Source organism: Lathamus discolor, chromosome 7 (assembly GCF_037157495.1).
Source record: "Lathamus discolor isolate bLatDis1 chromosome 7, bLatDis1.hap1, whole genome shotgun sequence".
In the NCBI taxonomy this organism is placed as follows: domain Eukaryota; kingdom Metazoa; phylum Chordata; class Aves; order Psittaciformes; family Psittacidae; genus Lathamus; species Lathamus discolor.
Window position 1 is genome coordinate 356315 of NC_088890.1, and position 22056 is coordinate 378370.

At 52.6% G+C, this 22056-nt stretch overlaps 1 protein-coding gene across 1 annotated transcript in view; it reads left to right on the top strand.

Moving 5' to 3' along the window:
* PLXND1 (plexin D1) overlaps positions 1–22056 on the top strand; it is a 74403-nt gene that overhangs the window by 13380 nt on the left and 38967 nt on the right. Inside the window, exons 2-10 of the mRNA XM_065687730.1 lie at positions 5540–5716; positions 8550–8681; positions 10381–10481; positions 11141–11270; positions 12568–12742; positions 14241–14349; positions 15223–15325; positions 19067–19171; positions 21435–21524. Coding sequence (XP_065543802.1) covers positions 5540–5716; positions 8550–8681; positions 10381–10481; positions 11141–11270; positions 12568–12742; positions 14241–14349; positions 15223–15325; positions 19067–19171; positions 21435–21524 — 1122 coding nt within the window. The remainder of the gene's footprint in view (positions 1–5539; positions 5717–8549; positions 8682–10380; positions 10482–11140; positions 11271–12567; positions 12743–14240; positions 14350–15222; positions 15326–19066; positions 19172–21434; positions 21525–22056) is intronic.

Genomic DNA, 22056 nt, shown 5'->3' on the forward strand with positions numbered 1-22056 from the left:
ACGGGTCCCCCAGCATCAGTGGGACAGAGCTGATTTACCCCCAGGACTCTGCACTTGCTGTGTTGAGCTGCGTCTGGCAGCTACCATGGAGGTGCTTGGACAGGGCATGGTCTGTGTTGCCATGGGGCCAGACAGGTTGGGCAGCCCATTGCTAGTGTCACTGGGGGCTCAGAGCACCATGAACCAGGACTGCCACTACGCAAACTTGCAAAACAGAGCAAACCCACCACTTCCTCGCTCAAGGAACTTGTGGTCTAAAGAAGCGGTGAGAGCAGGATGCAAACCTCATTTTAAGCCTTCTTTTTAAGGACATCTCATGTGCTGTGGGGGTGCTGATTGCTTCGTGTGGCGGTTCTTGAGAAAGATTCAGCAAGATTCATTTCATTAGAGGTTCTCAGCCCGAGTGCCCTGACTGGCCAAGAGTGCGCATTGATTTGCCTCCCATTGCCTTGAAGATACGATGGGAAGTTAAAAGAGCTCTGTGATAATGCCTGCCCTTGCAGCAGCACTACAATTAGAGACCGCTTACGTCTCAAGTGCCTTAACAGTAGAGCCCTCTTCTGAGGATGACATTTTCCTCCAGGCATCCCAAAGAGCGGGTTTCTGACGGCTCTGGCGGTGAAGCTGCAGCAGATAAATGTGTGATTGTGTGTACAAACTGCCGGCAGCCACGGCGCTCGGCAGGACTGGGCTCTGCCTGCATCGGGCTCTGCCCAGGCTGGGCTCTGCCCGACACAGGGAGGACTTGTGCTCCCTGTTTTCATAATGCAGCCGTGCTGCCCTGCCACCAGTTCTCACTCTGCTGTGCAATGCTTCCTGTGAATTTTATCCTCTCCCTTCTCTTCTGCTGTGAGTCCATGTCCTGCTGTTGGTTTTTGGGCAGTATCTGAATTATTTTGGCTATTCTCTCTGCAGTCTGAGGTTTCCCTGCGTCATACCTAAACAGCAATAAAAGCCTCTAATGGTTTATGTTAAGGAAGACAGGAGATAAAACTAGAGTCCTTTTACCACAGCCTGTAATGGCCTGAAAATGTCAGTTGTGTGGGAGCAACTGCCAAATTTTGAGCCTATGAAGATGATGGCTAAGTCCCACAGATCAACAAGTTTGGAGCAGATTATCGGATGCTGGCTGTGTCATTTTCCCAGGACTCCAGGCATGCTAAGAGCCAGTGCTTTAATCCGCTCTGATATGATGCATGAAAGGGGCTGGGCTGCCTTTCCACTTTGTGCTGCTCCGTGAAGCTTTCAGCCCCACTGCACTGGAGTCAGAAAAGCATTGCTGAAAGCACAAGCTACAGGGCTTTTGAACTGCAGCCTGCTTTTGGTTCGGAAATAAACTCCACCAGTGCTAAAGAACTATTTTTAAGGTCACAAACACAGGATGTAGAAATCAGTCTGTTTCATGGTTTTCCTGAGTGCTGCCTCACCACTCCTCTTCCTCCTTCTGTTTCCAGCAGACTTCCTTCCCGAGGGGACATCCTGCACGGCTGCCTTTGGGGTGCAGCACCTGCCGCTGGGAGCTGTAGTGGAAATTCTGGGAAATCGCTTTTTCTGCTCCTTTTAGGCCTGGGATAAAGAACTGAACTCGTGCTGTGGGAACAGCCGAACTCCTGAGCTCTGATGCGGCTGGAAAGCTCTCTCTGTCCCGCTTGGTTTGTGCAGTCACGGTCGGGGTTGATCTGACTAACGCTGTGCTCAGATGTGGCTCCTTGGTTTGCGTTCGTTGGTGTCCTGGGTGAAATGGTGCAGAAATCCTGAGGCCGCGCTCCCTGTGAGCGGGGGGACCCAGGGTGGCTGCAGCCCTGCTCCGCCCGTGCTGGCGGCGGGGTATCTCCAGCTTGTGCCTGAGGCCTCAAAGGGCCGGTCAAATGGTTTGGGTGCAGAAGAATTTGAATCTAGACTCACCCCATATTTCTGTGAGTTCCTGAGTGTCCAGAGCATGTAGCAGGAAAGTAGTGGCAATACAGTAAATGCCCATGGGGTTGCTTTAAAATGCAGATGATAGAAAGAGCTTGGTTTCGAAAGAAACTGCGTTTATGCTTTCCCCACTTCAGGGTAGGGTAATTTGATTTAAGACGGAGTGAGATTTAACCCATTCTGCAAGGAGAAAGCCTTTAAGTGTGTTTTCCCAAGCTGTGGCGATTGCCTGCTGTCTGCAGAAGGATGTGGCTTGGCCGTATCCTGTTTACTGTAACGTGACAGAATGAAGATGTCCCCTCAGTGTTGTGGTGTACAGAGAGCAGAGCACAGTGTGTTACCCCACCCTGGGACCCGAGAGAGGGAAACACCATATGTCTCCTGCTGCCTGCTGTCGGAAGAGCTGATGTCACTTAAAGAAAGGTGTTTCAGAGGAAGGATGTACACGGTCAAATAAAGCTTAGCCAGTGTTAGAATAGTTACATCCTGTTTACCATGGAAAACACTTGGCACTGATATTGCCTCTGAAACGCATGATTTATAAGCAGGCAGGCGCGGCAGATAAGGAACTTCCCGCGATCTTGGCCCCCTGTGAGAAGAAAGGGCTGTGTCCATAGGCTGCCGGCACACCAGTGCTGGTACCGGCTCCACGGGCAGCTGCTGCGAGAGGAGGTGCTGAGCATCCCTCGGGCTCCCAGGTGGGCCCTGATGTGCCTCAGTTTCCCATGGGAGGGAGGCTTGTGAGCTTCAGGTGGTTAATACTGGTGAGGGGTAATGAAGAGGGGCTAGAAATAATCATTCCCAAGGCAAATAAATAAACCCAAGTGCATGTCTGAGGGTCTAGCTGTGACAGGGACCATTAAATCAGAAACATGAATGGCTTGCTGTGCCCTCTGTATGGTATAAAATAGTTGTGTGGCCCAGTTATGGGGGAAAATGGACACACTTAAGAATTTGGGGTGTGATTTTAGTTTTTTAATAAGGTGAAATGCCATAAAACTGCGAAATGCATTTAGCAAAGTCCCTTCCATCCACAACACTTGATCCTTTCGTCTTGGTCCCGTGTGGACCAAGCTGCAGCTCTGAGCACATTACCTCCTGCTTGGCACTTGCTTTAGCCGAGGAAGTTTTTCAAATCAGTCTTTGTTGCTCCAAAGTCTTTGTCTGGCGCGGTCAGCAGCAGCAGCAGCAGCAGCAGCAGCAGCAGTGGCGCGGGTCTGGTGTCTGCTGGGGCACAGGGACTGAGAACAGGGTGGTTTTGTGGAGAGGACCCAGTCTGGTGCTCGCAGCAGCGTGCTTGCAGCCGGGAAATAAGCACTGGATGTGTCTGTCCGTGGTGGGGGGGGGGGGGGGGTATGAGCTGTTCTGCAGCACAGGGGAATTTGCTGTGCATGCCATTGCTCAGAGGATGCTGTGGATGGTGGCCTGTGGGGGCTCCTTTCCTCCCACCTCTTCACTCATGGAGACACAGACAAGTTGCTGCACATGCAGTTTGGGTTTTAGCAAGTTTCTTCCCCATGGTTGCCCAGGGATGTATTCCCTACTGTGGGGCACCAACCCCACACATGTCATGGCCAGGAGGGCTGGAGGTGCACCCCTGCCCAGGGTCCTTGCAGCAGGGTGATCCTGCCTGGGTTTCATGCTCTCGCTGTGAAGCCTGAAGATTTGCCTAATCTTCTAAACCATATGGAGAGAGGGGAGAGTTGAAGATTTAGTCTGTTTCCATTAATGAAATAATAATGATAATCAGGGAATTAAAATACAGGCCTTTGTGCACTCAGTCCTTGGAGGAGAGACTATGCTAAACAGGCTGGTTGTCAACTTCGGCTTGGTGGAAGCGCGTGGTCCAGTTTCTTAACAGATACAGCCTCAAATCCCTGCATTTGCTCTGCTTAAATTAGCACTCCTGGTGATTATTTTGGAAGGAATATCCATGTTAGAGCTGAGTTCAGTAAGGTGTGAAATGTGCTTAGTTTTAGCGATGCGGGTTGCAGCCCGCCAGTGGTCTTTTGTCAAGAGCTTTGTGTAACCACTTCCCACAGTCAAGGCCTGAATTTGGTGTGGTCCAGGCAGCCTGCAAGTACCTGCATGTCATCCCTGCAGCTGCATGCCCACACTGCAAAGGGTGACAGCCCAGTTGTGGCTTCTCTTAAGATGAGCCTGAAATGACAGTGCAGATGATGTGGTAATGGCCCTTGAAACATGCCCGTCATTTGAACGGCTTCAGCTGCACCCCCAGCACTTCATAAAGCTGCTGCAGGGGTGACAGAGGGTAAATTGTCGGCAGCGAGACTGTTGTGATGTTCAGACGTTGAATCCATCCGCATCGTCTGAGCAGAAATTACAAGGGGAGTCTTGGAGGATTCAGGGCAAGAGTGGTCATAAATCTTGGGTGCTTCTCGCCACGGTAGGAGGAATATGAGGCATCAGTCCCGTTTCCAAATGCTGCAGTCATGCAGCAACTGTGCTAATTAATTTAGCATGGGATGGTGAAGTCTATTGTCTTGCTTCGGGCCAAAGGAGCCAAATGCCTGCCCAGAGACAAGGCTCACAGGTGAGGAGTCCTTAGCAATTGTTCTCTGCCTTTGTCCTTTGGCACCGGCTAGCAAATGGACATGGGTGCCTTGGTACCAGCCTCTGCCCTGGGGCTGAGGGTGGACGGGGTCAGTGGCTTTAGTGTTTCTGGGCGGTTTTGCAGCTGCTGCTCTTCCTTCCACATCCCACAGTGCCGTGCCTCCTCCTGCCTGACAGCTGCTCCATCCCATCCTGTCCCAGTGAAAGACCAGTGGAAATTTTGCTGTTGACTGCAGTAGCAGCAAGACCAGAGCCAGGTTTTACAGTCCGGAGAGTCGCCAGCACGCTTCCTCCTCCTCCCCTTGGCTCTGGTCTCAGTCGCTTCCTCGCTCACTTGCAGGGAAATAACATTTTGAGCTCTTTTATTGGAAAAACCTTTTGCTTCACCTTTTGTTTGAGAAGGAAGGAGCTGGAGATGGTGTCTGGGCTGCAGCTGAGCACGGCTCTGCCTGCTCCCGAGCCCTGATCCCGAGTGCTGACCCACGGGAAGGGAGACCCCCAGCAGCGCTGGGCAGTGCATGGGACCAGGGCAGGCGGTCCCTGGGGGGTCCCCCCTTTGGTGGGCAGAGAAACCTCCCCTACAGGCAGCCCTAGCGCTGTGCTGGAGAACAGACCTCTGCTTTGGTGAGAGACGGTACAAGGAGTCCTCTTGTCTCCTTTCACCATTGCACCAGGCTTTTGTGTTGAGGTCTGAGGGTGGTACTACAGTAAATGGGCATTTGGCTGGAGGATGCTCTTCTGGAGCGCTCCAGCAGCAATCCCCATGCTGCCCTGATCCTGCTCGTAGCATGGGCAAGGGCGGAGCTTTTCCAACAGCTCATCTCCAGCAAAGCCTGGTCTGGGTTTGGCTCTGAGGTAGATCTGGGAAGCACCAAGGAGGGTCTATCACAGCTCTTTGCCCCGAATAAACTAGTTACATCTTCCTGTTTCCACGGCTCGGTGGTGAGGAGCCTTCCCTGGGCACAGCAGGGCTGTCAGCACTCTGCGCACATGGAGCCTGGGGCACTGGTGGTGGTGGGGACCCGCTGACACGTGTGTCTCCCGGCAGCTGCAGCCGGAGCAGTTGGACTGCGGAGCAGCTCACCTGCAGCACCCGCTGGCCATCGTCAACCCCGTCACAGCGACCCCCGTCTTCACCTACAGCGGCCTCACCGCCGTGGCCGTGGCCAGCGTCAACAACTACACCGTGGTGTTCCTGGGCACCGCCAGCGGAGGACTCCTGAAGGCAAGTGGAGCCCGGCTGCCGCAGCCTGGGCAGGGAGGGCCGGGGGCCGGGCCGAGCCGGGGCGGGCGGTGGGCTCCCCTCGGGGCTGTGCCCAGGACATCGCGTCCTGTCGGGTTTGAGCACCCACTCGCGTTCGGCAATGAAGAAGTAATTGGATGCTGCAGTAACGAGAGCAGTGGTGCCTGCTGCCTGGCCACTGGTGGCCGTTAATTGCTGTTCAAGGCTGCCACGTGAGCAGGATGTTCTTGATGAACTCTATGCTGGTAATGTTATTGTGCAGCACTTAAGTATTGACAGAACTTCTAATAAATTCTCCCCCTGAGCTGATGGGTTTTGGAGGCTTCATGTGGACAGTGGAATCACCAAGAGATGCTTCATCCCAGCTGAGTCCAAAGCAGGTGTGAATCCATGCATCTGATGGAGTATCTGTTTAAAACAATGTGCTAAAGGCAATGTAAGGCACTGCAACATCCTGGCTACAGAGCCAAGATGCAAGGTCAGGGTTTCAGCAACTTTCGTGCTTGAAGTTTGCCAAAGAAACTTTTGTTTCCAACACGCCACAACACTTCTGTGTGCTCTCAGCATCAAAAGTCCATAGAGGGGTGGGGAGAAAAGCTCCCTGGAGCAGAGACACGGCTGATACCTGCTTTGTCCCAGCCTGGGGTGAGTGGTGCATAACGTGGAATATTGGATCAAAATGCTTGGAGAGAAGAAAACGGATCCAATCTCTTCCCTTCAGCCCAAGCGCTCCTGGCAGAAATGTGGGAGCAATCACAAAGAAACCCCCAGCTTTGGTTTCTGCCTGCAGGGGCAGGTAATGCAGCCGGGTGGGAGGGCGCTGGCAGCCTGACCGGGTGCAGGGCGGCGGACACACATGCCACACGCAGCGCAGCCCTGTTCACACAGCATTAACAGCTCCGCTTCCATTATTATCTCAGAGAAAGCAGCCTTATCTGCTGCGCCTCCATTAGGGAGAGGCTCCTGGCTACCCTTTGCTGGGATAATTTGCTCAGATAGCTCTAATCTAATTCTACAACACAGCTGCATAACCAGAAGCCTTTTTACCTTCGGGGCTCCTTGTTATTTGGCACAGAATACAAGATGCTTTGCGTGAGTTATCATTCAGATTTGCTGCCTGAGAAAAAACAGCAAAGGAGCAGGAATAGAGCTCGACCAGCTCCTGCCAGCAGCAATTATGGCTGCCAGGGGTAAGTATAGGGGATTAATCAGATAGGCTGCAGACGGGCATTGCGTGCAGGCCATTATCAGTGCCACGTCCAGCATGAGAGGAAAAACAGCACTTAGGCAGCGGTGGCCAGGGCATGGTGTGCCAGGGTGTGATGTCCTGGAAGGAGATGGGGGTGGGAAGGGTCCCTTCTGGCGAGTCCCCACGTGTCTGGAAGTCTGTAGACAAGGTGCTGTGGTGGGGTCACCCAGAGCTTCAGCCCACTCTGCTCTCGCCAGTGCAGCGCATGTTCTCCAGCAAGAGGACTGCTGGTCTCTGCCCCTCTGTGCTGCTGCTCTGGCTCTCCGCTGGGCCGTAGCCCACAGGGATCCAGGGCAAGTGCCAGCGCAGTGACAGTGTAGGGTAAATAAGCCCTGAAGGCAGGGGGACCTGGGGACAGGTGCCTAGAAACAGCCAAACACAGAGCAGAGCTCAGGGTGAAGGGAGAGAGGATGATCACAGAGCTACAGTGGAGGACACTGGGACTTTGATCATGGACATCTTGGGTGATCTCAGGCAAATTATTTAGCTTCTGGATAGCCAGTTTCTAAGTAGGGATCATGATAGCTCCCTTCTTTTTCTGCATAGCAGCTTGCAATGTCTGCATATGGTTCTTAGCAGAGCAAAGCTCTCTGCTTTGAGCTTGTGTTATTTTACTAGGATGTGTTGGTGCTGCTCTAGTGTGAGAATTAATTAATCCTATGTTAATTAATTAATCCAGACTTTAGAGAGCAGAAGCATGCTTGGTCCTTACAATTACTGACTTCCCTTGCTAGTAAGGGTGTGGGAATTTTCCTCACGCCCTTTCTGGTTCAAGCAGAAAAGTGACTGTCACATGAAATTGTGTAGCCCTATTGTTATTTCCTCTCAGCAATGCCACATTTAATTTGCTGAGTTTTCAAGTCAAATGTCAAGACATTCAGATCTGAAAGGCAGGCTGATGCTTTGCAGCCTCTTCCATCACTGCCAGCACTTCAGCTGGTGATTCATGAGGCAAGGTAGGATTCGGCTGTCCTGCAGCAGCTGCCATGGTCTTTGGAATTAGCAGGGATGGAAGCTTCTTTTTGCCAGGAATGACAACACTTTTCAGACAGGCATTGAGCAATGGATGCCATGTTGCTCAGCCCCGTTGCTGATTTATTGTCCCTGTTTTTCATTAAGCTTGGAAATGCAGTGTTCTTTGTAACAGAAATGCACATATGTACATGGCAAGGGCTGGAGACTGGTGCCACTTCCATTAGGGCAGGGCAGCACTGCCGCTGGAAGAAGCCGCGCAATGCCAGAGCTGTAGGGTGCAAGTTTTCCAGGCAGCCTCTCGGACAGAGGCCTTTGCACAAAGGGAGCGAGGGCTGCTGTGCTGGTCGTCACCCAGCTCCTGGCCATGGCTGGGGCTTTCTGGAGCACTTAGTGCCTTCCCTGTGGCACAGAGCTGGTTTTTCAGTAAAGCTCCCTGTATAGCCTGCAAACTGTGTGTAGAGATTTACAGTGCTTGAAAACGTGGAACACCAATGGATAACACTTTGATTCTTGTTTATAACTAAGGAAAAATAATCTCCTCCCCATAGTGTTTGACAAATGGTCTCAGTGAGTGGCTTCTTCTCACTACAGATTAATCTGGACAGTACCATGAAGGTTATTAGCAGGAGATCCATTTCAGTGGCTTACGGAGAGCCTGTCCACCCTATCATGCAGTTCGACCCATCTGATTCTACCTACCTCTATCTGATGACCTCCTATCAGGTGAGAGCTTCAGTCTCCAGCAAAACAGTCCTTTGAGCACCTTGTCTGGTTTAGCGTTCAGCACTCACCTGGGAGCAGGAAGGGACACTAAAGTTTGCTTTCACAGGAATGGGCAGAGTCAGGAAGCTCAGAGCTTTGGGGTGTCAAAGGGCTTTGGGTGGTACCTGTGCCTGCTGTTCTCCTGTGCAGCGTGGGGGTCACAGCGAGCTGACTGCCTTGCCTGGCTTGGTCCTCTTTGTGGTGGCCAGGGAAAAAGAAGCGTGAAAGCTGCTGAAACCGACCCCACTTAAAGGAGTGCAGAAACAAACAGGGGCTGTTCCTGTATAGAAACCTGAGAATACGGTGCCACAGTCTTTAAGAAAGCTTTTAGGACATCCTACAGACAAAAAGTCTGCCTGTCAGACATGATCCTGGAGGAGGTTTCTGCTCAGCCTGGCGGGCAGGAGGGCTGGATGGGAGAAGGGCTCTCTGTGGAGACGGGGAATGCCGCAGCAGGTAGGAACAGACTGCCTCATCTCCATCAGCTGAGCAGAGGAGCAGGATGAGAGCTGAGAGCTCCAAGTGCTCGTGGTTTGTCCTGAATTACATTTTAATCTGCCAAACAGATGCAGAACCACAAATGTTATACATTGGATTTTTGTTTTTCAAGCCCTATCTCCCCACAGACTGGTCATTACCATTTCACAGAGCCCTTCCAGGATGCCTCTTTAGCTGATGTTTCAGACTGTCTCAGCTCAGCTCCCGGCTGGGCTGTGCACCTCCTTCAGGCCTGATCAAACGCACAGTGCAGCACTTGTGATGCTCTCCTCTTTTTCTTTTCCAATAAACCAGATGAGTTAATTTTTCTTTGGTGCAATTAGCATCATAGAATCACAGCATCAGGCATCCTGGGAAGCTCCTCAGGAGTGAAATGGGGTTGGGTTTGGGGGTGCTGAGCACCGCAGGGCTGGGCAGCAGGAAGGTGCTGTGGGTACAGTGGGGTCAGGCCAAGGAGCCCATGGTTCATAGTGCACTCGCCTGGTGGGAGCTCAGAGCTCTCAGCACCTCACGTTGCCAGTACCAAATGACTCAGTTTTCCTTCTCAAGTATTTAGGCTTTGCTCCAACTTTTCCTGTCGAGCAAGTCCCCAGAGGCTTTTTGATTTCTTTACAAACGAAGGTTTCCAGTGTGGTGTTGCTTTCTGGTCATTATGTAAAGAGCCAGATAGCATTCAGCTCTGTCTGGAAGGGAGCTTTCTGCATGTCTGTGTGAAAGCTTTTCACAGGGAGGGACAAGCTGTGAAAGCATCTCTGATGCATCGGAAAGGTGTGGTGTGGCTCTCTATAGCCTATCCATCCCACAGCTGTGGCCAAGGTGCTGGCTGAAAAGTTGCAGCTCAGCTCAGCCCAGCACAGTGCTGCTGCACACCCCGCGGCAGCAGGGCCTGTCCCTTGAGTGTCCTGTCCTGGGGCACCGGCAGCGGGAGCTCCACGGGGGTGGTCCTATGAGAGCACCCACCTCTGAGCAGTTTGGGGTGGAGGACGGCGGTGCCAGGGTCTGCTCCTTGTCCGTCCTGTAAGGCTTGGTCCAGGCTGACAGGTAAAGCAGCCCGAGATGCTGGTGACTCCTCACTGGCTACACGTGGCCCGACTGGCTCATCCCGGTCAGGTTTCTGTGGTGGTGTAAAGCAGTTGGAAGCAGTTGTGCTGTTGTTGTGCAGATGACACGGGTGAAGGTGGCTGCCTGCAACCAGTACTCGACATGCACGGAGTGCCTGGCTGCTGCGGACGCTTACTGCGGGTGGTGCACGATGGAGACCAGGTAGGACTGGTTGTGTCCCAGTGCACTTTGACGTGTCCCTTGGTCCTCAAGCCTAGGCAAGAATTTCTGGTGCCTTTTGTATTTCCACACAGTCACACTGCCATTAGTTTTCATCTGTTCCTTACGAAATACATCCTTTCAAAAACAATTGCATCTGGTCTGAAACAGTCGAGATACCCTTCAGAGCCAGGATTTCAGTGTAGCTGCGTTATTACGCTGCTACCAGTGCAGAGAATATCTTGCAGGCATCCAACCATGGGACTGAGAGAGCCAACACCCTGTTAGAGACCGTCTTTTGCTCTTGCAGTTATCATCTATGAGTAGGAGACATTGGACACTCAAAAGGGGATTTACAGAATTAGACTCCACATTTACAAATTGGAGGTCAGACAGATTGTCACCGTCTCCTCTGCAGTTCTGCGTTCTGGCCTGCTCTTGCTTACCCTGAGTCCTGGTGCTCTGCTGATGCTGGTGGGAATACATGCTCTTATCATGGCAACCAGACACTTCAAATATAGCAACAAAGCTTTAGGCTTAGCTGCAAGGATGGAGGGAAGGGATGTAGGCACAGGATTGTCTCAGGACCTTCCCTCATGAGGAAGTCAACGTTTTTATTACCTGTTTTAAACATAATCAACCCCGAATTGTTCCCCTTGCAGGTGTTCTCTGCAGCATGAGTGCACCAACTTCACAGGTGCCAACTTCTGGGCGAGCACAAGTGAAGGAGTGCAGCAGTGCCCTTCAATGACCATCTTGGAGCCCGAGATTAATATCGACAAAGAGAACCCGGTGCGTTTGATGTGAATACCGGATTAGTCCCATGCAGTGTCCTGTAGAGTCATTACCTGCTCTCAGGGCTGGTAAACATCCATCCTCCTCCAGCACAGCAACACAGCTCCGCACAGCTCGGGTCTGGGTCGTGGAGGTGCTGAGCTCTGGTGTGTGCTACCAAGCCAGGCCAAGGTTCTTGAGTGCCTGGAGGTGACCTCCTGTGCCTCGACAGCCTGGAGGCCCCAGGACACCGGCTGCGGAGCCTGTTGGTGAGCAGCACTTGTAACGCTCCTGCGCTGCACAGTGCAGATGTGCAAAATGTCAGAATACAGAGCATCAGCTGCAGACAGCTAGATAAACTCATCTCTTAGGTTGAATTGTTGCTATTTTTAACAATATCTTAATTATATTTCAAGTGTTTTCATCCAAATATTTTTCATTTTAAGACAGACCCTCTCCCAATGGCAAAAATGCCAAAGCTCTCTGCCAGTCCCAGCATGGGGCAATCGCTCCTAAGCAGGCAGCCGGGGCAAAGCCCAGACCAGAGCTGGAGAGTGGGATCCCACAGGACCTTCGCCCCAGTCCAGCTCCACTTTTGCCATGCAGGAATGCTGGGCTGAGGTCCCCAGGACTCCGGGCAGCCAGCTGGGCACAGGGGCTGGGCGCTCTCTGGGCCGCCCTCCTCAAAAGCGTTCCCTTTCTGCAAAACTTCCCTCCCTTCCGCTCGGGGGCTGACGGCAGAAAGAAATCCCGGCAGCCGCTCGGTCCCTGTGTGTGGTGGAGGATGCTGGCTTGCGGCCGGCCCCCCACAGCCTCCTGGGCAGCTTCACCAGCTCCACACCTCCCATCATGTGTCCCTGGTCTGGACTGGTGCGGTCCGGGAGGTTCGGGGACTCAGCAGCAGGGGTTAATTTTGTTCTGCTCTTCCTCCTCTTCCTCCTCCCTCCCCAGAGTGTTGGGAGGCAGCGGATGAGGAGCCCAGCCCCGGGACAGAGAGGTTTGTGCAGGCAGCGTGGGACGAGAGCCTGGGCGCCGGGGAGGGCTTAGCCTTTGGGTCCTGCCTCCTCCGAGTGGTCTCTGGAGGAAGCCCTGGGCTGGGTTTTCATGCCAGCTACAGTTGCTGGTGACAGAGCTCTTACTGTCAAAGCAAGGTGTTGTATGCAGATGGCTCTGAGAGTTCAAAGTGCACCAAATGAAGGAAAATGCTGCCTGAGGACTTGTTTTGCTGTCACTAGCCCAGGAAAAGCTTGGAAAACGCTGACAAATTCTAATTATAATTTTCTGTGATAACTGATTAATTTTTTCTCCCATATAGGTCCTGATAATACAAATAAATGGGACCATCCCAAACCTGAATGGAACAAATATTTCATGTGACTATGGAAACAACATCCACATGGTAGCCAGAGTTGCTGGGGATTATGTAAACCAATTCATTTATTGCAGTTTACTTCCACGTGAGAAATATCCAGCGTTTCCAGAGGACCAAGGTTTGTAGAGGGAAACAAGCTCAGTCCATTCTCACCACTTCTGTGGATGTAATTTTTCATAGGCTTCTTTTTCTTTCTCCAATTGAACGTGCAGATAACACGTACAGGGAAAAAAAGACCCAAGCTGCTTCTGTTTTATAGGGCATATGACTTTAAAGCGTAGGAGTTCCACCGTCTTTAACATGAATTGACAGTATGTCAAATCTATCAATTTTGTTCTAAGCATCAGACTTTAAAAGCCAGTTCATATACTTATTTTATTAAGACTTATCTGGTTAAAGCTTCTGCTTTAGATTTAGTAAGTGCTAAACAAAAAATGTTTTAGCCCTGGGGAAATAATGTTGCTACTTACGTTGATATTTTCAATCGGTTTTGTTTAATTTCCCCCCTGAACATGTGCTACCTTGCAGGAGAGGTTCTGGAGGAAGAGCAAATGCGTACCTAAAGGCAGCTCAGAAACTCTTAATCCCCTTTATGTGGTCAAAAGCCAGGCTGAGGTTCTCTAGGATGCCTCTGTTTTCAGATGGTACCAAATGGGATGTCCGTCTTGAGACTCCTTGGAGCTGCGTTACGAGGTGACATTCACCTGCAGATCTGGTTAAAGTCAACCAAGCCTTGATGGCCAAGCTGACCAGATCTGATACTGGCATTTAGTGATGGAGACAGCCCCATTCTTTAGCTCCTTCTGAGAAGTGCGATGCTTCATTCCGGACTTGAGTGCTTGTCAGATTTCCATCTTTCAAGCCTGAAGTGAATGCTGTATTGAAAATGGCTGAAGGAGAAGAATTAGCCAGCCCTTTTGAAAATCCCACTTTTCATAGGCAAGTTTATAAAGCTGCATTGTTTTTCTCCCTAGCTATCCAAAGAATGGGAGATCATTAACTGTTCCGTATTGTTGGTTACAGCAATGTCCAAATGAATTTCTGGAATCCAATGGGCTGATTTATTGTACATATTCTGAAAGAGGCATTGTCTCTTGTGCCTGGTGCTTATATGGCAAAATTGCAAAGAAAAAGAAAAAAATTAGGCAATTTTGGGGGATGGGGAGCAGTGTAGTGTGTTAAGTAGCCAAAAAAGGGATTTCCACTCTTCTCTGCAAGTTTGTTGTCATGGGGAAAGTGAGCGGGGTTTTAAAACATGATATCTAACATGTTTTAATTACCACATTTTTTTTAAATATCATTTAGCACCAACTGTAAGCGAAGGCAATAATGAACTCTGCTAATTAACACTTGCACCACACGCTGGAATTTTCTGCTGAAAGTCGCAATGTTCTTTTCTGGTGAGGGTGATGTAAAGAGTTGATTTAAGAGGGAAGAGCTGGAAGTCAAAGGGCAAAAGATGAATGGTCCAAGCTCAGAAATGCAGCTCGGAGGACGCCCTGGAGAAAACAAATCAGATTTAGCCCTTGTTTTCCCAAGGGTCTGTCTTGTCTTCTAAGTGTGAGCATGAGCGAGAGGCTCTTGCAACCCAATATTCTTTGGCTTGTTTCTCTCAGACCACGTGGTTGTCGAAACTGCTCTCCGGGTCAACAGCAAAAACATTATCCAGGCCAATTTCACCATCTACGATTGCAAAAGAACTGGAAACATTTACCCAAAGAGAGCGTAAGTGCCCCGGGTGTGTGGGCAGTGGCCGCATGGCACCGGTGCAATGGAGGTGGATGGAGCGGTTGAGGCTGGACAACGGTCCCCCCATGGGCGTTAATGGGGGAGCGCAGCCCCCTGGCAGGGGCCTGGGCAGGATTTGGCAGGAGCATTGGGGCTGCGCTGCCAGGGATTTACACAAGAGGGTCCTCGCGCCGCCTCGAGCCATCTGGACGTGTTGGGTTTTCTTGAATGTGAATCATATTTTTACATCCAGCTTGTTCTGTTAACCCTTCGGCAGCGGAGCCGGGCTCCCGCCGGTCCCTGCCGTGGCTGTGGGGCGGTGAGGGAGGGAGGGAGGTGTTCCCTCTGCTCTCACCCCTTCCAGCCTTGGGTGGCAGCAGCCATGTACCTCATCAGCAAGGGGGGCTGAGGGGAGCCAACCGCAGATATTCATCCCCTTTTCAGGAGCGCAGCCATGGAGCCTGCCCACAGGGATCCCCATGTCCTGCCCACCAGCCAGCCCATGCCTTGTGCAAACCATGGCCAGAGCCTTCATCAGGCACAGTTGCCTGGCTCCCCGGAGAGGTGGACAAGGGAAAAGAGGGGTTTGGGGAAAAGAGTGTATTTTGCTAAGCAGGAGGGGCTCTCCCAGTCAGCTGGGGTCCGGGGCAGGCGGTGACGCCTCCAGAGCCAACCTCGGGGTGGCACAGGGAATGCGGGACTTGCCCCAGCTCCCAGGGAGAGGAAGAGAGGAAAACCCAGCCCCTGCCGTGGGTTTTTCTGGGCACCATTAGAGACAGAACTCTGTGTGAAGACTGATCTCACGGCTGGGGTTTGGCTTCCACGAGCAGCCCGAGATCTGCTCTTCTCAGCGCACCTTTGCCATTTCAGGTGCACCAGCTGCCTCTCGACCAGGTGGAAGTGTCACTGGTGCCCCTCCACCTATGCCTGTGTTTCCAACCACTCGCAGTGTGACGATGCACTGCAGATGAAGGTAAGGCCACTCAGACTTTGCTGCTCTGGGACACCTTCTGTGGTCAGGTGCTGTTGCTGTGGTTTTCCTTATCCCAGGATGGGGCAGATGGGTTTGGTGGGCGTGGGGCAGCTCTGAGGACAGTGCTGCTTTGCTGCCTGGCTGTGGGCTGCCTCACAGTCTGAAAGGCAGTGATACACATCACACTTGCAGAGGCTCAGCCGATGGGGAGCTGAAGGGTCACTCTGGGGGTTGCTCCGTCTGCACCATGTTTGCAGTGCTCCCTGGAAGTGCAGGAGAGCGTGGGGCTGAGGCTGGGCTTGGACCATGGTACCTTGAGGTCCCTAGCCTGAGCCTCACTTCACCAAATGACCCTGGGGATCTTCAGGCACTGGTGCTCAGCATGGTCCCCACTGCTCCTCCCGGCAGCCTCTGAGTCTCCTCCAGCAGTGGCCGGCACGGGCTGGCCACGGCTTGTCCTGGGATGGAGTGGGGGCACCTTCCTCTGCCGGTGTGCAGGAGGGGGATGCACTTGCGGCAGGGAAGATGCGGCAGTGCCCTGCTGTGCACTGCCTGGAGGCACATCTGTGTGAGGAGGCTGCCAGCCTGGCTAAAGCATTCAGCTGGTCCCGGTAGCTTCAGCAGCTCCATCCCTCCGCTCTTCATCACCTCTCGTGTCTGGAGCAATGCCACTGCTTCTCCACTTCCTGGACAGCTGGGTTTGAGTAACACACCAAGCGTAGCAATACCTTACAGTCCATTTACCTTTGACTAGGCCGTTGTGGTACATTAATAATTCGCTGGAGCACCACTGGTGGTGCTCATCTAACAGAGAAAATTGCCCCTTTCCAAATGACACCTTTAATAACCCCAAGGCTCAGTGTGTTCCTGCTTCAGAAATTTAAATTGAAGTTAATTTAAATAAAATTGGCTTTTTAGCAGTCACTCTGATGTAGACTCAAGCCAAGCTTTTACACTGTAAATTCAATATCCCTTTAGCACTGGTGCTCTGCTCATCTCAGCTCTTCCAGCGTTCTCCATGCCCATCACTGGCACAGATCGGCCCGTGTCAGATGTCTCACCCTCACCCCCTGGGCTAACCCAGGGCTGGCCCTGACATCCACTCCCTCTGTTTTGGGGAAGGACCCTCCACTTTGTCAACTTCCCAGGTTTCAGAAAGCATCTGGTGTTTTCTCTTGCTGTCTGGATGGGTGCTGAACACTTGAAAACCCTCCCTCATGGCTGCTTCTGATGAGGGACCCATGTGCTGAGGCTCTGCGGTGTCTGCCCGGTGCCAGGACGCAGAGCTATGCAGGCTCTGGTGATGTACAGGCTGGGGTGATACCCGGCTCTGGTGATGCTGGGCTCTGGGGGTGCTGGGCTCTGGGGGTGCCAGCCTCTGGGGGTGCTGGGCTCTGGGGCCTCATATGAGCCCTGGGTCTCATGCTGTGTGTGCTCCAGGCACTGGGGCAGTGGCTCCAGGGCAGGATCAGCACTGCCAGTGGCACCAAGCAGCGTCAGGACCACAGGAGGGGCTGGGGACAACCATGGATTAGGAATAGCTGCTCTTCTGTGCAGAGGGAGGATATTAGGGTCATAGACAAAGGTCTCAAGGAGCCTCAGGTACATGTAATGAAGAGCTGCACACAGTCCTCCCATTCCACTCCAATCACCTTGAGCAGACAGCCAGCTCCAGGGTTTCCCTCTGGCAGGGATAACTGTGCCTATCCTTCCTTAACGATAACTATGCCTATCCTTGTTTTCTTGCATCTGATCTCCTCCTCCAGAGGTTCAGTTAGGTTGGATGCTGCACCTGGCTCGGGTACATTCCTGTTTTATCTCTGCCTTTCTTATCTCTTCCCACTGGTTTGGTGAGCAGCCGCAGGAAGAGGTGCTCTGTAGCCCTGGAAACGTGGTGCCTGGTCCTGCAGTCTGAGCTTTCTGTAAACACACGGTTGCTGGCTGCACCTGAAAACTGGTCCATGGGGAAGCCAGCACCATACTGGCTTCATCCACTGCATTTTAAACATTCAGACCCTTTGCCCTGATCCAGACATGAATAATATAATCAGCTCTATTTCTAGCTGCTGATGAACAGCAGGAGAAGGGGCTGCAAGACGACAAGTTAATCAGTCCTCTAAAGTGTATTTATCTAGCGAGCTATGCCAGCTGCTGTGACATGCGAGGACACACCAGGCCATAGGAGCTTTTACATGAATTTTCAGTTGTGGCCCTGCTGGTTTTATTTTAACTCTTTTGATTCTCCGAGAGGAGGCTTGCGACTGAAATCTCTCTCCAGTGCTTTGCTTTGTTGTTTTACTTCTCTTATCATGTGCATCTCTGTTATTTAATCTCCTTGCTTAGGCAGCACCAGCTGTGCTTGGTTAAGATGAGTGTCCTGATAGAAACAAAGCGTTTTTTCCAGAGGAAAACAGGCACTTCCAGATAGCTCCCTGAGCCCTAGCTAGGTCTGGGGGAAGGCAAGAGAGAAGCCTCATGCTCACTGCGTGTCCAGCACCATGGATGTGTCATGCGGCATCTCAGGGCTAGGAGGGCAGGTCTACCTCTCAGCAGAGCAGCAACAGCACTGCCATCAGTGGAGTCACAGTGGGGTAACCTTTAATGCAAGTGAGAAGGAAATCTTGCCTGCTGCAAATCATTCTGCATAATGGACCAAATATTTGTTGTCTTTTACCCCAATGGCTCCACTGTCAGAGGCATTCATCTGGATATACCCTAGGGCAACAGAGAATCTGGCTTCATTTTTGCTGTAGTTTTGCAGTGTGATTTACATCTCATGCGAGAACAGGACAGGCTTGTCATACAGACTTGAATTCTGAGTCAGCTCCAGTATCTGAGCCATCAATTTAAAGCAAGAACAAAAGTAGGGGGACAGATGACCTTTTAAAATCATTTTTCAGCTTCATTTAGGCCTTTAATTTCAGCTGTCCTACTGCTGCAGTCCCCCTGCTGAAGCCCCCACAGCTCATTGTACCCTTTCCCCCCATGCAGATGTGAGCACACACAGACCCTGCTCACTTCTGCAATGACACTGGGCGGGAGGGACACCGCTGGGCAGTGAAATCTCTGCAGGGGCTTGCAGGAGTGTGTGTTGTGGTGTGTGAGACATCGGCTGCCAGCCGGCAGGAGGGGTCACCCTGGCAAAGTCACCCTTGTAAGCTGCAGTGCCTCCTCCTAGTGTCTCTCCAGCCCTGTCTTCTGATGTCTAAATGCAGGTAATGATGGAGCTGCTCAGTGGCAGCTGAGGAGTGTGTTCACCTGTGAGTACACGTTTTCTGAGGCAAGAAGATGAAATGCAGGCTGGGCATCTGCTCCCCACTGCCCGGGGCTGGGAGCTGCTGATGTCCCGACCTGGCACAGGAGCCCAGCAGGAGTGAGAGAGGAATTCCTGCTGCACTGCTCCTGTGGCTGCTGGCCATGGCTATGGAGCATCCCTCCTGGAAACCCAGCCACAGCCATGGCTGTCTGACATGCAGAGGGGTGGATTTTAAGGCAGTGCCGTGCTGGGCTGGACTTGGAGCCCTCCTCGAGGAAGGAAGGCTCCGTGTGGCATTACTGCTCACTGCATCACAGTGCCATTTTGGTGTTTCAGTTCCTGGGGTTGCAGTGTGATCTGACTTTACAGATGTAGTGAAATTAATCTTATTAAGGGCCCTTGAGTGTCGTCTTGCCTTGTCATTAGGGATGCTCAGCATGAACCCAGCCAACCTCTCTTCTTTCCTCTTGTTTTGTACAAAACAGAAGAAGATTGACTGCCCGCGGATTGTCCCTGCCTCTCTGGAGCCCATGCCCACAGGAGTGCCCCGGGACATGATGATCACACTGGCTAATGCAACTTTCTCTAAGGTAAATGAGCTCCCAGAGAGATGGGAAGGTTCAGGTGAGCGCAGGCACGCTGGGTGTGAGCACCAAAGGGGTTTCAAGTATGAGCTGGTTTCTGCCTGGGGAGTGGGTGATGGGGCCAGTTCCAGTTTGCATTAGCATCTGGAATCTCTGTACTGACAAAAGACGTTGGTGGAAAGCAGCCACCCTGGTGGTGAAGTGAGTTTTGTGCTGCAAAGCTGAAGGGAGACGCTGTTCATGTCCAGGCATTCTCCAGGGATCTCCCGCAGTTAGTGATGGCTTTTCCTATTTCCTGGCAAAAGGAGGTTCTTTTACCCCTTGTAAAACAGTCACTGGAGCAAAGTGCTTAGGGGAAATGAAGTTCCCGGTTCCCTTGTGTGTGTTTGCTCACCGCAGAGCATGCCAGTGTCACACTCTTCCGGCCCCACCACCCTGCCCTGAGGATGAAGGACAAAGGCCCGAGCAGTGCCCAGAGAGCCCTGTGCTGGCTCAGCCACTGCTTGGAGTGCAGCCTGGAAGCAGGTTTTAGCTTAACTTCTGCTTGTCACTGCAGGGCTCTTTTTTTTTGGTGAAAAAGCCTTCCTGTGGAATTTTCTGGCATGCAAATTGTCAGAGGGTGAAAAGTGGGAGTGGACATCAAATGGTGCCTTTGGAGGTGCATTGCCCTCCAGGATGAAACAGAAGGGATTCGGGACAGGGAGGCTGGGCACTGGGGAAATACTTGACTAAGGTCTGGCACTTGTAGAAAGCCACCTTGTGTGATTTTGGGTCAAGTCTTCAGCCCGGCTCGCTGTGCCCTGTGGAGGGTACCGGTACACTGGACAGCCCTTCCGCTCCTCTGGAGGGGATGGAGAAGGTTGGGAATGCTGTGCTAGGGCAGTGGGGAGGCTGCCAGGCGCCTTGGAGTCACCTCTTCCACCAGACCTCCTGCCCTTTGGCACAGGGGCAGAGTGGAGCTGCCCCCGGCTGGGGCTGCTATTTCCTGCATGGGTCTGGGCTCTGGAAGGGAGGATGTGCCTGCCACAATCAGCAAAAAAGGGCGAGAAATCCTTCTTCCTCTGTGGATGCTGGAGGTGCTGAAGAGGAAGCAATACCGCATGTAACCGAGTAGGAAATGAAGTCAGCAGGAAAGGGGCCAAGGCAGCGCTCCCGGCGCGGCTGGAGGGGCTGCTCTGGCAGTCCGGCTTCCTCCCGGCTCCATCCGCAAGCTGTCCCAGGGCATGGAGCAGGATTTCTTCTCCTTTCCTCTCCACAGGAGCTCACGAGCGCTACCAGAGCTCAGAGCATCTGGGGCACGTGTCCTGTGTGGTGGGACCCTGCGTGCTGTGGGGACACTGCCCGGCTGGCGTGGCTGGCTGCAGAGCAGCAGCTGCTGGGGCACGAGCCATGCACTGGAGGAGGCTCCAGTTCGCCTCCAGGCTCTGTGTGTGTGTTCAATGGGCCAGCAGCTGCCTGCCAGGACTCCTGTGCTTGCTTTCATGTCCTTTATCAGATCTGTCAGCTTTCAAAGGGTGGTTAAACCTCAGTACTGGTGGAGCATCAACCTGCTTGGAGATAGGATATTTTTTCTGCAGAATGGTGGCACAGCAGTGACTCAGGGTAGGATATCATCCTTGTGTTATCAGGAAAGCAGCACAGAAAATCTGCCTTTGAACCTACTCCCAGCTGGATCCTCATTTGAGTTAGAGATCTGCTCTGTGCAGTTGTTGGGAGGAGGAGGAGGGTGGCTTTGAGCCCAAATGACGGACTGGTTTGGTCTGGTTTGGGTGAGGTGGCTTGGGACCGCATTGGCTTTTGGCCTGGGTTGCAGCATGAGCTTTAAACACCCCTGTCCAGTGAAACCTGGGTACCTCACAGGCTGGGGTTCGGAGAGCATAGCCTGGCCAGGCACGTCCCTTGGTCTGTGAGTGCCATGGGTCAGGCACATCTCCTGGTCTGCAGGTGCTGCGTGTCCCCGGCTCCAGGAGCGGCTGCCCCACTCCTGGTTATGGCACTTCACAGCAGCACAGCAGGTGAGAGCAAGGGACAGAGCTTGGCTCCACGTGCGATGCTCAGCCTGCAGCAGTTTTGTGTAGGGGTGTGTACCAGAGCAGGCTTAATTAGACACAGATCCCAGCCCCGTTTCCAGTATTGAGTTCTGATCTATCTGAGTTGAGAATGGTTCAGGTGCTGATGGCAGAAACGAGGTGAGACATGATGCCTGCCCTCTCGGTTCACCGAGATGGAGAACAGCACAAAAATACTGCCCTTCTCTTCCCTCTCCCAGGAGACAGCCCTGGAATGCCATTTTGGGACCGACAGAACGTTTGAAGCCCGGTGGGTGAACTCCTCTGCCGTGGAATGCATACACGTGCTGGTGAGTCAGGGGTGCGGCCGTCACCCCATATCCGCATTGCGTGGGGAGGTCTTGCCCCTAAATTCCCACTGGAGGGGGACGCTGCCTCCTCTTCTCCCTACCTCCACTCCCAGGTGAAATAAGTGCAAACTGGGTTCTCTTTGTGTGCTGGTGCCGGAGGGGTGCTCACGGTGCTGTCTGCTCTGTGGGTATCTGCAGCGGCTCCAGCCCCGGCTCCGCTGGGGTTTGGAGGCTGCTGCTTGTTTACCTTCCTAAACAGGCAGAGTTCAGCTCAGGCAAAAAATTTGGCCACCTTTCAGCGTTGCTATTTCTGTAGCTTTTATTCTGAGCTAGGAACGAGCCTGAGAAAATGGGCAGGCACTCACTGAAGAGCAGCGTGCGGCTGCGGGAGGGCAAACTGCACCTCTGAAATGCAGCGGTCGTTTGGGCTTCCACCCCTGGGAGTACTGCGAGCAGAGCAGGAGAGGAGCACTTTCCCACCACATCACCCGCAAACCTCCGTGCTGTAGCCTGGCACTGGCCAGTCTGTTGC